At 42.1% G+C, this 16,352-nt stretch overlaps 1 protein-coding gene across 2 annotated transcripts in view; it reads right to left on the reverse strand.

The window, feature by feature from the left end:
• The window catches only part of podxl2 (podocalyxin-like 2), a 32,891-nt gene that overhangs the window by 14,193 nt on the left and 2,346 nt on the right, over nucleotides 1–16,352 (reverse strand). For both annotated transcript variants that reach the window (XM_049598933.1, XM_049598841.1), the window contains exons 2-3: nucleotides 1,336–1,679; nucleotides 570–885 (exon numbers count right to left, since the gene is read on the reverse strand). In XM_049598933.1, the coding sequence (XP_049454890.1) occupies nucleotides 570–885; nucleotides 1,336–1,679 (660 nt within the window). The remainder of the gene's footprint in view (nucleotides 1–569; nucleotides 886–1,335; nucleotides 1,680–16,352) is intronic.

Consider the following 16,352-nt stretch of genomic DNA (forward strand, 5'->3'; position numbering starts at 1 on the left):
CGTCTGTGATCTTAGTCCTGTGTGTATCTGCCATGTCCGTAATTTGTCAAGTGAAAATTTCACCACAAATTACCAACCATAATTTGCCAAACACAGAGGTTTTGTGATATTAGTCCTTGATGATTTGGGGTTGCAATTAGGTTTTCTGTTTTCTCCGCGCATCTTTCTTTGCTCCTTTCCACTTGAGAATCATTAAGACTGCATTAGCAATTATAAATGAAAGTCTTGACAGCATTATGTGTGCGGAAATAAAGAAATTAATTGTTTATTTCATGACAAAATTAAAGATGGTGCCAGCCTCAGTCTGCTATCTAATGTATGTCCAGCAAAAGCAGAAGAAGAGCACAGTGGAGCAGCACAGTCTGTAGAAATGTTGGATTTGAAGTTCGATTTGGTCAGAGCAAACATTTAATAACTTCAGGCGGACAGTAAACATCTTTGGGATTTCAAAAAGAAGCCTTTGAAGATCAAACCACCTGTTGGATAACATAAACAGGGGTCTATGGCTGCCTGAGGGTGTCAGCAGCATCTATTGATCAGGCTCAGCAGGGAGGATCGTTTCTACTAACCAATCAGAGAATCCAGATCTGGAGTTGTGTGGTTGGCATCCAGAACGTGGACATCTCGATCGTCTGCCCTCTCTTCTTCCTCTCCTCTGCCGTCTCCCCCTCTCCTCTCTCTGTCCTCTCCCGTGTCTCTCTCCCACTCGTCCTCTCCCCCTCTCCTCTCCCGGTCCTCTCCTCCCTCCTCTCCTCTGTCTCTGTCCTCCATGTCCGTACCGTAGAAGCCAGAGGCCTCCAGGGAGGCATCGCCGGCTCCCAGCCCACCGCGGAGCTCCTTCTCTGGGTCTGTGGAGTCCTGAGGAACCACCAGATGAACCATACGCTGCAAATAGAAAAATATTTGGTGAGACGGTTTGATTGATAACCAATGAAAGCAGTGTTAAACCAGGCAGAGGAAAGCCAAATTCTCTGAAAATGAGCAGTCGTCACTATTTTGGTCTTGGCCACTCTATTTCATCATAAACAACCCAGAAATGGGGCTCAAAATGCAAAATACCAGACTTCTCCTTTAAGTACAGTACTTAGATTTCACCACTACCACATGCTGTGTTTTTCTGAGAGTCCCTGTCATACAATGTTAATCCATTGTTTCACGGTTTGCTTTGTCACATCTCTGTTGAATTACACATTTCAGCTGATTCACCAAAACAGATTAAAAAATTTTTGGCTATCAGTTGCTTCCATATAGACTTGTCCAGATGTAGGCATTTATTGTACACTGAAGGTTGAACCCTCTGCAGTTTATTACATGTCACCATGAACTCATCCTCACCTCCATCTCGTCTTCCACATCAAGGTTTTCATCCACAGCTGGATGGGTCCTGGCTACGTGCTGACCAGCAGACGATGGCGGGTTTAACTGAGAGGAGTTGGTGGCGTCCATCTTGGCCTGAGAACGGGATGTTTCATGTATCTCTGGCCAGCCCATGTCGTGAACCAAATTAGGTTGGGCTCGCACTAACTCGTGGGCTGAGTGGCGTTTGGTTCTGACTAATTCCTGGATGAAGTGTGGCTGGGCTGGGCCTTCGTCCTGGAATAGACGGGCCACCGGGGGACTGAGGGGTATGACCCTATGGGTCGAACCCAATCTGAAGGCATCGCAGCTGGCCAGAAGAGCTGCGGGACACAGAGAGAAAAACCACTGTGAAGATGACATGGCTGTGTACCACAATGTCTTATTATATTATGTTACATTATATAATGAATGGCCTTGTTGTCTTGTTTAATGTTCATTCTAAGGCAAGGCAGCTTTATTTGTATAGCACATTTCATACATCAGGGCAATTCAAAGTGCTTTACAGAGCAGTAAAACATAAAACATAATAAGGGATATAGACTTCAATGAGAGAATAAAGAGAAAAACATTTTAGAAGGTAAAATTAATTCTAAATTATTCACATTTTTAAAAATCACCATTAAAAAAGCAAAAGTCTAGACAACAGGTGCAAAGATAAAAAGATTATTTATAATGATTTAAATTGAGTTAATAAAGTTGCAGTGCAGTTAAAGTCAATAAGAGTATTTGAACAAAAATTAAAGTGCAAGAAATGAAAAAATATTTGACTTAGTAAAAGGCAGCAGCAGACAGGTAAGTATTCAACCTTGATTTAAAAGTTAATCAGGAGAGGTCCCAGAGTGGAGCCTTGGGGAACTCCACATGTCATTTTTGCACACTCAGACGTGTAATTACCTATAGACACAAAGTCGTCCCATTCTATGTTTTTTTATGTGAAGCACTCTATGCATGTAGCGTTATTATTAGCAAGTGGGTTTTATTTCTATCTTATTCTAAACTTGTGGCCCCTTCCAGTGAGTTAAAAGAGGAGTGAGGAGCAGCTAATGACAGTCACTCAGTTTTTCAACAACTGTGAATCATCACAACCACAAGAGATCCTTGAGCATACAGTCATAAATGTGCATATAATATATTAGGCTGACTGGTCCAGTAGTTTGCCAGATAAGCTGCGGACAGACAGATATACGCATTCACTCACTCACACACACACACACACACACACACACACACACACTTACACAAACAAATGCATGATCCCCTCCAGGTTTTATGCCTGGTGGAGATACAAATAGGCCTGAGTGAAGTGCCTGATCAAATCACCTTAATGTATTCTCCAAACAGATTTGATGTGTGTTTTTTGTTTTGTTACCCCTGATGCTTTAAAGCATAGAAATAAGAGCACTCTGTTGTCTGCTTTATACATTAAACTGATTTACTGTTGAAACTCAGACACCAGAGTGCTTTTATTTCCACTGCTGCCTTTGGAGTAGTCACTGCATAGAGTGGTAACAAGCTCTTTGAGTTTGTGTTTAAATTTCCTTCATCACTCCATCTGCTTTCCATTAATTCTCTCATCTGGTCTCATTCAGTCCTTCATTTGCTTGGTTGATTTGCTCATTTATGCATTCACTGATTCATCTGTGGCTTCAAACATTTTTATGCTGTCATTCACCTGCTCATCTTTTTAGCTGTTCTGTTGTTAGTTCATCAAATCACCCATTAGTACACATTTCTGCCTTGCCATTTAGTTGTTAATTCATCCATTAGTGACTGCAATCATCATTCACTCACTTGCTCATCCATCTATTTGTCCATCCACCCTTCACTAATCCCCCGTCACCACAGTCTCCCTCATGTATCCTATAGTGCTCTCTGTCTGAGACCACAGATGGCCATCTGACCTCACGAGCTGACTGAGCAGATTATGATATCATAGCCAACATGTCTCCAACACGTCTGCAACATGTTAAGTTCTCTGGTCCGTCACCACAAAGCTCCCACAAAGCTCCCACAAAGCTCCCACAAAACCCCTCAGATCCATCATTTCCTCTCTGCTGGCTAAATGATTCCTTAAAAAAAAGTAACTGTGTGTTGAGTAGCTGAATTAACTGAAGCTTTTTCTTTTTAATTCAAACTTTAAACAAGAAGCTCCAAGAAAGTTTGGGGAGTAATTAATGTGCAAGAGTCTACAGCCATACCTTTCAGCCCTGAACACAAAGTACAGTTGAGTCTGACGGGAATGTCTTTAGTTCTGCAGGTATTGGGTCATCAATCTAAGTATTTGACACATTAACATTCTGACCCGCTGGTGGAGCTAGATGAAAAAGTCTGAGGATCAACAAAGTTACTTCAATTCATCCTGACAGGAGCATGAATGTGAGAACTAAACTTCATAATAATCCATCCATTAGTTGTAAAAGGTGAGCCAAGATGGCGCCATTGATGGCTGTCTTGAGCTCCTCTTTAACTTTGCTCTTTTTATTGTTTTAGTTAATTTAATGTCTTACTTATTTCTTACTTATTGCAACATGCACACTGCCCAAGCAAGCCACAGCAACAACAGCAACAACTCTGCACGTTCGATCATTGGTGGACAGCAAAGCATGGGGAATATCCATTGCTGGGATCATGTGTTGCTGCACCTGAAAACTGAAGGAGACAAGGCAAACAAGAGCCGTGGTGTCCTAGTGAGTGCAGTGAATAAGGACTGGCGGGTCGGTGGGGTGCTGTCCCGATCCAGCTTTGGATCGCCTAGACAAATTTACACCATTCAAAGATGGCTGTCCATGTTTGGGAGAAGTGACCATGCGGCCATCTTGTTGAAGTCAGGATGTTAGGACAGTTAAATCATTCCACAACCAGAAACTGTGGATTACCCAAGCCATCCACAAATATGGAAAATTATAAAGCAGCAGCCAACAATGTAAGAAGACGTACTCCCAGTGGGCAGACAGGAGGTGTGGTGGATGGGTCCAACAAACACAGACTTTTACCCGAGAGAGCGGTGTTGAGATTCTAACGTCAAACCCTGTCCCAGAATGTCAGCAACCAATGCACGCAGGGTACCTTGCACGTTGCATGTGGACGTCAAAAGTCCATGACCAAAACCTTGGTTGATTTTGATTGATTAATTAATTGATTGTGAGACTGAGGAAACATGAAAACCGTCCTCCTCTTCTGAGTATCGTTCTGGCAAATGTCCAGTCACTGGATACTTAGCTGGATGAACTCAGGAACAGGATGCCTTTTCAACAGGGCATTGAGAACTGCAACGTTATGGTTTTCAGGGAGACTTGGCTCGACCCTTCGATCCTGGACTTTCTGGCCATTGTCCCAGAGTGGCTCTCCATTCGCTGCCAGGATAGGCAATAACATCAAGGAAGAGCAAAAGGAGGGGAAGGTGTCTGCTTCATGATCAAAAGCAAGTGGTGCTCAGATGTGGAGACAATTTCTACGGGCTGTTTTCCAAGTCATGAGCACCATATGATCAGTAGCTGTCCCGATTACCTCCTGAGGGAGTTTACATCAGACTAGTAATATCCTGAGCAGGTGTGTGCAGATCTTTAAAAAGGATTAACCCACACAAGGCAACTGGACCTGATGGCATCTCTGGCTGAGCACTCAAGGTGTGTGCAGATCAAATGGCAGATGTCGTCACAGACATTTTCAACCTGTCACAGCTCCAGTGTGTAGTCCCCATATTTCAAGAAGACTACAGCCCCTGTTTCCAAAAAGACCCAAGCCCTCTGCCTGAGACACTACCGCCCAGTACCCCCCACTTCCTCCATCATGAAGTACTTTGAGCAGTTAGTCCAAGTCTTCATCACCTCTTCCCTCCCTGACTCACTGCAATTTGCTAACAAACCAAACAGATTAACAGACAATGCCTTTGTCCCTCACACTGCCCTCTCCGACCTGGGCCAGAGGAACACATATGCGAGACTATAGTTCAGCACTCAACATGATTGTGCCTTCTAAGCTTGTTAACAAGCTCAGTGACCCGGTACTCAACACCACCCACTGTGACTGGATACCAAGCTTCCAGTCATCATGGCAAAATGTGGTCCTGGATACACCTTTTGTAGCTGGAACAACCACAGAAGCCGTTTGAGCACTTAGCCAGGTGTTTACATGTCTGACTTTCTGTCTGTGGACACATTTCATCAACGCAGTAGTGTCACGATCGGGCAAGATGCAGTCACAAAACTGAACAGATCTGTAGTTGGGATCAAAACGAAGGCTAAGTTTGAAGATGAGTGGGGTCCGTGCACAGGCGCTGGAAGCAAAGGGGCAGGAATTCAGGAAGGGTCTATTAGGCGCCCCTACTTTACACCTCTGACTCACATGACTTACCCCTAATCCAAGGTGAGGTCTCCTTGGATCGGACTTGGCTCTGACCTGTCGAGGCATGGACGATCAACGATCATTTATCTTTCCAACCCTTGTCCATTTGCTGCATGTCATTCCCCCTCTTTCTCTTCCCTCTTCACACTATTGCTGTCCTATCAAATAAAGGCAATAAAGCCCCAAAAATACCAACACAAATATCAACCTGCCAATCTGTGGTAGATGCTGAGATATTTATCAGGCTATGTTAACTCCATGACCTGTAGGTGGCACTAGAGGAAAAGTCAGACAGATCCGTCCTCTGGGAACCCTGATTGTAAAAAAACAACAACAACACTTTGACCTGCAGGTGGCGCTAGAGGAACAGTTGTAATCACTGAAATTAGTGGAATCCTTCCTCTGGAGGGCATGAACATCATAAACAAAAAGTCATGTCAGAACCGATTCTACTCTCTGCTGCAAACCAGGGCATACACTCACATATAAACCCAATGACACAGCAATATTGGATTCTCTCATTTGAAGCAACCAGATTTTTTCATTTGGAGAGCAAACAAACAAACAGAAGATCCGAACAAATACTGCAGAAAACTAAAATACTGCCTCTTACACATGATAATTATAGACTGTCTGCAGTGACACTGAGAGCAGTGTATTTCTACAGTTGTAGCTTGGCATGTATAAAATAAAATATTATGCTGCTGTAGAATGAATTGCCATTAAACAGGCCATAGCAGAGGAAACCCTTAAAACAGGAGAAATTAAAGCTAACATTGCATTTTAGCATGATAACGTTCAGCGTAAGCTTTTTTGGGAAGGATCTAAGAACATGAAAATTGTCTCCATTTTTCATCTATCTAACAATTTATTTTCTGTGTGTAATGAACCTTACAGCCTCACGGGGATCACTGGACAGGTTATAAACTTGATTTTTGTAATTACTTTGTGCCCCTGGTATGTCTGTGCCCTCAGACTCAGTGGGAAGTCCTTATTGCAACTATAGAGCTGATGAAAAGCATGCTAAATCAAGGCAGGCCTGATTACTTCATGTACAAGAGCCCTCCAGAGAAATATGAAGTCACAATTCTTATGGCCTTGTGTTATGAAGTTGCAGCAATATTTTTGGAGAGCAGGGTGTAATCTATGGAGGCCTCTGTGGGCCTAAAACTTTGGGCCAAGACTAAAATATTTTAACAAATGAAGCTCTAGCAAAAGTTCAGTCAGGAAGACTTTAGCATGCTCAGGCCTGTAATCTATTTCTCATACCCTCTACCATTCACTCACAGTTTCATGTTGTCATTGTCTGAGACTGTCAATTGAGAAATCAGCTATTCTATCAGCCTATCACAACTAACCAATAGCACAGCGACACACCTTCATCAGCCCTTGGCTTGGCTACGCATCAGCGTGGACTTAAAATGACACTGGATTCAGGGGAGTACGTGGGTGATAGGTGACACCATGAAAATCAAATCCCCCTTCCCCACAGAAATCAATTAGATTCGGGACAAAAGCCTTTTTTACACGGAGACTGCGCCATAAGTTCGCTACGCAGTCCCTTCTTTACACCGCCTTTGCAGTTTTACACAGAACCAGACAATGGCGGCATCATGCCACTCCTGTGTATGATTTTGAACAGCATGCCAACATCACGGAATTGAAAGAGGCATGACAGTCGTGACAACACAAAAGCGTCAGCCTCTAGTGTGATCTACAACAGCAGCACTTTATAAGCTTCTGGAGCTCCCAGACATTTTTGGCTGTCCTCTTCTTCTTTGAGTTAGCCGCCAGCTGCTACAAGCTACTTTTTAAATCTCCCACAGTGGGTCATCAGCTTAACATTGTATTTAGTGCTGATTAGAAAATGTTAGCAAGCTCACATTTAAAATAAACTATCATTGTGATCATCATAAAAATGATCCCTGCTTAGCATCAACACTCGAGTTGATCGGGTTCCAGTAAACCGTGTTGGAAAACCAACATGTGTTTAGTAATACCAACTCAAGCCAGGTTAGCCACTGTTAGCAACACCAGTTGATAAAAATGCATTAGGCTGTATTTTGCACATACAAACCATAGACTGTATAATAAAGACAGACACATCAAATACATTTTTCCCAAAGATGTTTTTTTTTTCACACTACTGTGCGTTCAAGTGTCTTGATAAGTCTGGTTTTAATTAGTTATTTAATGCTAGAAAACAGGGACTTTACAACATGATTGACAACTGTGTGAGCCAATCAGTGGGTCGAATTCAGTGGTGCTGCTTGCGATTGGTCGGACAGGTGTACGGTCGGGAAATTTGATACCGCAGTGATCACTTCTGCTCAGACTCTGGCTCCAAATTACATCACCAGAGCAAGATGGCAGCACCCGTATCCAGGATATTTTGGCTTCACTTCTGTACAGTGGTGGTAAGTGAAGACGCATCGTCCATCCTTATTTACAGTCTATGATACAAAAACTGTAGCAACATGTCCACAGATGGTGGCTGGACAGAATTGTGTGTGACTGTTTTAATGAGACACAAGTGCTGATAAACAGTGAATTACAACAGCTTTCAATACTGTTGATGCGCGGGTTGTTGAGGTTCCTCCCACTTTCTGAGTAGCAGGTTCGACATCAGGGGACGTTCCTGTTAAATTTTCCGTCTAGGAACTCGAAAATTCTGACTTTCTGGTACAAATTGAACATACTATAATTTTTTTCAACGAATGTATGCTATATCAGGTTTTGGCTGCACAAACAATTCTAATTGTTTTCAATCTTTTCATCAGATTTGTTGGCATTAAGACAAATAAAGCCATCCTTTAAGGTACCACAAAAACATAAAGTCACAAAAAAGCTGGTTATATCTAAACACTGATATCTCCTGATAAATTTAGTTCGCCTTTTACAAAGAGCTTAGTATAAAAAACAGTGGGCTATAAAATATCCTGTGTGCCCCACTGTTTGCTGTGGATGACAGAGCTGGTCCAAGGAGAAGAGACAGAAGAGACAAGGGGAAGTTAAGGATGAAGGGATAAAGCAAGGAAGTGAGGAAGTGATTTGGTTGTTTTAATTCCTCTCTCCTTCGCAAAACTCCAAAGTAAGCAAGCACTGTGCTGATATGACTGCACGTTAATAAAGTCTGTTTGCATTTCCAACAATCTGAGTGCCAAAGACACGCCTTACACATGACGAAAAATAGAGTCAAGTTAAATCCAGAGACAGAACTTGTGTCTGTGTGTTAGTGAGGGAAATAACACCACAAACAAATGGCTTCTGCTACTGATCTTTCATTGATGTTTGAATATTTGGCTGAAGAGTGGGGATGAAGACAATGTGGGATTTACAGAGTCCATTAGAGCCCAAAGAGAGGGTTTAAGATTGTGCTATGTTTATGCTGATGTAGCTTTCACCTTCCTGATGCGGCATTATTGTACCATATACCCAAGAGATGTATTTTGGAAGATCATACAGCGCAACTAATGGGGTGGTTGTGAAATAACACCACATAAATCAATATTTCTGTATTTACAATGGGTAAAATGACTATAAAACACACAGAGATTTATGGCTTGACTCTGCTTCTTTGAAGCATCGTAACATCTTTCAGCTCATTAGCTTGGCTTTTTCACTGCCTGCATCTTTACTGTTTTGATTCACACTCACTGCTCACATCGACAGTGGTTTTTTTGGCCATAATAGGCCACTGTAAAACCCACTCTACACTACCTGCTCAGCAGCAAACAGAAGACAGATGCAGTAAAAGTAAACATAACGGATCATTCACACGCTGGAGAGCCATATATTTCCTTCAGGGGTTGGTGGAGACCAAAACGGAGCTACGTCAACTGAAAGTGCTTTAACAAAACAGATCACTTCATGCAGCATCTCTGTATCAGTCATAGAAAGAGGAGTTCTGTATTTTGGACAGATTAGTCAATCAGTGTCACAGGTGGGACTACTGCATTTTTCAGGTGTTGTCAAGTGGCGCACTGGAGCCAATAAGGAGTAATAACAATAATGGTAAGAGCTATAGACAAGACAGACCCTGTTCCCATTGATATGTCTTCTCAATATCACCTGACATCGTAGCTTGGTTAACTTTGCTCTGCTCCATTCTTAAAACCTTGGAAAAACGGGTATGTAGGCATGGCTATGCATCAGTGTGGACTAAGAATGACAATAGCTTTAGGCAAATAGATGGGTCTTAGCAACTGGTTTGGGAAAATCAAATTCCCCTTTCCCATTAGAAATCAGTTAGAGTGGAGACAATTGCCCTTTTTATACAGAGATCGTGATATGGAGCGACTAAAAAAAGTCCCTTCTTTATGCCTCCTTTGCATTTTTACACAGAACCAAATGACAGCGGCATTATTCTACTTCAGTGTGTGATCATACACGGCATCCTGCTATTGCAGAATCAAAAGAGGCAGGACGGGCGTGACATGTAACACAACAGCGTCAGCCTCAAGTGCGACACAAAACATACACATCAGCACCGCTTTCTAAACCATAACAATGGCAAAACGTGGCAATAACAATACCTTCTCTGTTATATGGCGGCTGATCTCGTCCTCTGCTTGGAGGGTAAGGAGCTCTGGAGCTCTGGACCTTGCTGTTTTTCCAATTTGCGGACATTTATTGACATTGTTCTTCTTTGAGTTAGCCGCTAACTGCGAGCAGCTACTTTTAAATCTCCCATGGGTTGTCACGCAGATAACATGTCCTCAAAACGTCAAAAAACTGTCCTGTTTGTACAGACATCATTTCAGCACTGTAAATACCTCCAGCGGCAGTTTAAAGGCGAGACAACTCTGTCCCCCAACTCCATGATCATTCCATATACAGCACAGCAAGGCGGCATAATGGTGCAATTCTCCCGCCTTGAAAAGGCAGTGTAAAAGGGGCTAATGTCAGACTGAAAATGGAAATAGACTGTAATGAGTTGACAACTCTGATAACAGCGGAGGCGAACTCCATGTAGTTCACTTGTATTTCGAACCCTGGCTAGTTATCAACACATCACAAAAATTTCAATATGAATTTATAAGATTTGTCTGTATTGCAGCTGTCCGATATAGAGCTTATGCCTCTGATGTTGTCCAAAAAACACACATAAAAGTGCGTCTCTCTCATACTGCACACCCACGTTTTACCTATACACAGTCACCTTGAATTTTTTGTCTACAAAGGCAACTTTGCAGCATAATTACTTCCGAAAATTCTTCCGGCGTCCGTCCGGCAGGAGGGACCGAACGGCTGAGTTATCAGCTTCCTACAGATAAAGTGCATGCTGAGGTGCCTCGGAGGAGGATAAGAGCAGGTGCTGGAGGGGAGATACCTTCAGAGTTCATCAAAACTGAACCTGAGATTACAGATGAGGAAAGAAAATCCCTTCCTTGATTGTGGTCGGGAACCCAAAGTACACTGCTAAGGGAAGGGAAAACTGCTCGCTAATACCCAGTGAGGTTCATGTTAACGTGTGATGCTTTACACCAACGACTCCTTCGGGACAAGATAGGAAAAACATTATTGAGTGAGCTTCTCTTCTCTCACTTACTTCTGTTTAGAAGACAGATTGAGTTTCATTCAGTGTCGATAAATCATTTTATTTGTATGAATAAATGTCCAGGATTTAATTTGTCTAAACAAGTACAACTAAATTCTTTCTTTTTAAAGTGGATTAGGGTGTGAGGTTCTCTATTCTGGCCACACTAGCACCGTGGCTTTTACTGAAGTAAAAGTAGTTACACCACAGTGTAAAAAATACTCTGTGACAAGTAAAAGTTAAGCATGAAAAAGCTTACTTAATTAAAAGTATATACGAATCAGAATAATGAACAATCAACAATATGAAGCACCAAATGAAACAGTACTGGAGTAATGGAGTAAAATGCACAGTATTCATTCCGAGATGTAGTACAAGTATAGTACAAGTAAATAGAAGAAAATGGAAATATTAACGTACCTCAAACACACAAGTTCATGAAAAAGAGACCTTTCAAACTGATGTAAATTCCCAACAGCCTCAACAGTAGCCCTCCTTTAGATATAAAAAAAACGGTGGAAAGTAAATTTCACCTTAAAAACATTTTTCCTGTATCTCTCTCTTTTCTATAAAACATTTAATTATTTCTGATGACTCATCACGGATGCAGCATGCACAGAAATGTAACTGGGGTGTATTCGGAAATACTCACTCCAAGTGCTGGCGTGCACTCTGGCACAAACTGGACTGTTTGTAAATTCAGAGCACAGTTGGAATGTACTGTTGGATTATTCAGAGCACCACACTCTCAGAGCAGCAGAGTACCCTGGGCAGTGTCGGGGGAGATGGAGCAGCAGAACGCCAAGCAGAGTGAATGTGTGATTAACATAACCGTTCATTAACTTGTGTGGAAACAAATGCTCTGTTGCTGGCATCAGCAACCTTTACTAGCTAAAGAGCCGTTTTTGGTCCACAAAAAATGAATTAAATCTGTCTGGAGCCATAAAATATATCTGAGCTCCCTAATAAAGATAACACAGCCTTATTAAGTCTAAATTAGCTTATCAACATTACTAACAGATCTAATTATAAATATGTTTTACCATTTGGTGGCTACTCTGCTGTAAGTATTTATGAATATTTGGCACCTTGCAACAAAAGTAAACAAATCTGCTGATGCACTATTAAATTCAATATTTTCCTCCAAGACTTTTCCTTTTTGGATTTGGAATCCACAGCTAGCTTTGCTAAGGAGACTCAAGACAAGCCACCACTATTAATGATCGGAAAAATTTAGAAAAAAGACGCCAAGTCGTACAAAGCTATGAGTCACATTTTATATATAGTTACACATTTTAAAGGGATAGTGCACCCAAAAATGAAAATTCAGACATTATCTACTCACCCATATGCCGATGGAGGCCCTGGTGAAGTTTTAGAGTGCTCACATCCCTTGCACACCTAATGGCAGACGGCGCCCCAGACTAACATCCAAGAACACAAAATTGAATCCACAAAGTATCTCCATACTACTCATCCATAGTGATCCAAGTGTGCTGCAGCCCCGAAATAAAAAGTTGTTTCGAAAAACGTCATATGAACTCTGTTTTTAGCCTCACTGTAGCCTGTAGCTCTGACTGCTTCTCTGTGCTCCGCGTTCACGTATGCGCGAGACCAGCGAAAGCATGAGCTTTGCTCACCCGTGTTTACATCACGTGACTCGTGCACCGCAGGGAGGGACAACGTAATCACAGAGCTAAAAGATACTTTGCACTACGGTCTTTTAGCAAAGGACAGCCCAACATGTCTGAAGACTGAAGAGGAACAGCATTTCTTTGTGGAGCCGTATTTGTTTGAGCCCGAGTATACGGACGGAACTCAGGCTACTGGACGAAGCAGCCGCCGCCGCAGCTCATGAGCCTAACCCTCAGCCAGCCGCAGAATACCGCAGTCAAGCACTGGAAACCTGGTGGTGTAGTTGTTTCAAATGCAAAGCAATGCCAACGGATGAGGAAAGTCTTTGCTGCTCAGACTGGGAATTGGCGATGCCTGCACTTGAGAATCTGGACATCAGTACTGACGAGACTGCTGCTCTTCAGAGACCGTGCATCACCAATCACCCTGAGCGCGCACACGTGAGCGCGGAGCACAGAGAAGCAGTCAGAGCTACAGGCTACAGTGAGGCTAAAAACAGAGTTCATATGATGTTTTTCGAAACAACTTTTTATGTCGCGGCTGCAGCACACTTGGATCACTATGGATGAGCAGTATGGAGATACTTTGTGGATTCAATTTTGTGTTCTTGGACGTTAGTCTGGGGCGCCGTCTGCCATTAGGTGTGCTAGCCGCTCCACCCGCCGATCTCTGCAAGGGATGTGAGGACTCTAAAACTTCACCAGGGCCTCCATCGGCATATGGGTGAGTAGATAATGGCTGAATTTTCATTTTTGGGTGCACTATCCCTTTAAGGCGTACTACAATGCTAAATGAAAATTAGAATGTTCAAAAATAACTGTAATTCAATTCCACGTACCCTCATTTTTGGTCAAAGCCACAGGGAGTCGTTGGAGAGGGGCTGAAGACCAGCATAGGGCTCCAGAGCCACAGGTTGCCTACCCCTGGTGTGGAGTGTCAAATTGGATTTATGAACACTCCCTGGGTAAAATGTGATGTGGCACTGACCACAACAGAACAAACTTCATTAGCTTGTGGATAAAAGTAGGTAATGCTTTCATTTGACCATAAAAAGCTTTTTTCTGTATCAAAATCCCTCTTTTTAGTAAAACATTAAATTATTTTTGATGACTCATCCTGCACCCCACGTATACAGAAACATATTCAGTGAAATGTGATTTTAGGTGACCAGACCAGCATTAGATTTTGTTAGCTTGTTGGTAATTAGCTAACAGAGCAATAAGGTTTTTGTTTATATATCACTTGGTTGAAAACAATTACTAACTTAACTGTAAATCATCCTCCAGTCTGATTTCAACTGTTACAAAACAGAAGCTAACTGACACTTCACTAGGATTTTAATGCTAATACACAAATGCTAACAGCAATGTTAACATTAAACAGGATAACTGTTAGCATGCTACCAAGCTAACTCATATACATTACATACTGTTAGCAAGCAAGCTAAAATCCTGGTATAAGCATGCTACCATGCTAACTGTCACTAGCTAGCCATCATCGGGTTAATATCCAATGCTTGTGGTTTAAGCACCTTAACTGCCACAGAAGAAACCAAAGTCATGTTTGTGAGATTTTAGCGATCTGAGAGGAATTACAGTTATATGTGGTGGGTTAGTAGTTAGTGACTTTCAACAAACATGAAGTTAAATTCAAATAAAAGGAAGATGTTTAGTGGCCAGTTCTCCCCAATATTAGATTCATGGCCATAGGCCTTTTCACAGTACACATTTTGATTTGTCATGGTAGGAAAAGCACAGGTGTTACTAATAACACTAACGATGGCTCTGCTCTGTTTAACTGCTCCAGTGAGAGTGACAGTGAGTAAGCAGAATACACGGATCCTGAAATCAAAGCAGCTGAATGGAGTTAAGCCAACATTATGTTTAGTATTTACACTTGTGCTGTTGCTGTAAATGTCAAAATGTCTTAAGTGAAAAAGGCCTATGTGTGGAGAACTCTTTGTAGCAGACAGACCATTATGTAGAGAGATAAAATTTACATAAGATAGAGCAACATTTACACGAATAAACGTCAAGTGAAAAATATTAAATTTACGGAGTTCTGCTGCGATTTCATCTGAACAATGAGGCCATTTGCTAAGAATACAAAAGTTGCGTCTTCTTTTGTCACCCAACAATTTTTAGTTCCTGAACGGTTTTGAATGCAACCTTCAGAACATTAATATAGCAGCAAAACAGTATTTGTCATGTAAAGATACAGTGAAGTAATGGCATCCTGAACAGAGAATTAAGTTATGCTATCTCTGTGTGTGTCTGAGCTTCTCTGTGGTTTGTTGTTGTAAGCAATTGTATCCCACTGGCAAGCTCATCGCCGTCGCTTTCGCTGCACTCATACGGTGGTTAGTGTTGATATCAGGACAGCGATGGTAAGGAAGTGTAGCACACACCATTCCTTTACCCCCGGTTAACACCATTAGCTCTGTCAGCATTGTTTAGCTTTGTTTATGAAGTTAGTACTGTTAGCTGCTAGCCGCAGGCTCAGCCACCTCCATGTTGAGAACCGTGTACAGACAACTGAGCTGAATTTAGCATAGAGCACCTGTTAGTATTGTTTATCGTGTTTATGAGAAAAGCTTTCACAAGTGTGCTGATGTTTATGAAAATGTTGACACCCATGGAAGTTCCGTTTCACATTTTTCATAACAATCAATAGCTTTTGCTGTATTTGTTCCTTTTTGGGAACTGTAGCGTCTGTATTTTCACGACTTAAACCTGTTGTTTTATTTGTAGGGCTGGACCAGACCCCAGGAAGTGCGGCAGGCGTTGAAACCAGTTTTCGTAGTTGCCAAACACTGGAACTCCTGAGTCCATCACATGATGCCATTTGGCCAAAAAAGACTTTTTCCCATTGACTTACAGTGGGAGAGAGATGTCTGTAAATCAGTACATCATGTTTTAGTGCCATAACCCCCGCAAAATGACTCATTCCACATTCATTCATTCACTAATTTTCCATAACGGATTTTCCTGTTGGGGATCGCAGGAGGGCTGGAGTCTATCCCAGCTCATCTTTTTGGCTTCATGTGCCACTGGGCAACTGAACAGGGTCCCAGCTGGTCCAGCCACAGGGTCCAGATTTCTCTTTAGTCATTAGTTCAAGATCCATACAGTTTAATATGTTTAATATGTTTAATATGTTTGCGGTCTCTGTTAAGTAGCTGTCCATTAGTCACTCACTCTACAGCAGGAAACAGCACTCCAAAATAAAAGCTCTGTCCTGGAAATCCACTGTACTTCAAAATAAAATGTGTTTTTGACAAACTGGACACATTTGTGAGTCACTTGTGGTCCATTCAGAATGGACCCATGACCCACTTTTGGGCTGTGACCCACCAGTTGGGAACCACTGTCTTAATACATCCATGTGCTGAATGATATGGAGAAAATTATATCACAATATTTTTGGCAGACTACATCAATGTTGATATTGCAGTGACATGATAGAGCCGACTACT

Source organism: Epinephelus fuscoguttatus, linkage group LG1 (genome assembly GCF_011397635.1).
Source record: "Epinephelus fuscoguttatus linkage group LG1, E.fuscoguttatus.final_Chr_v1".
Classification (NCBI taxonomy): Eukaryota; Metazoa; Chordata; class Actinopteri; order Perciformes; family Serranidae; genus Epinephelus; species Epinephelus fuscoguttatus.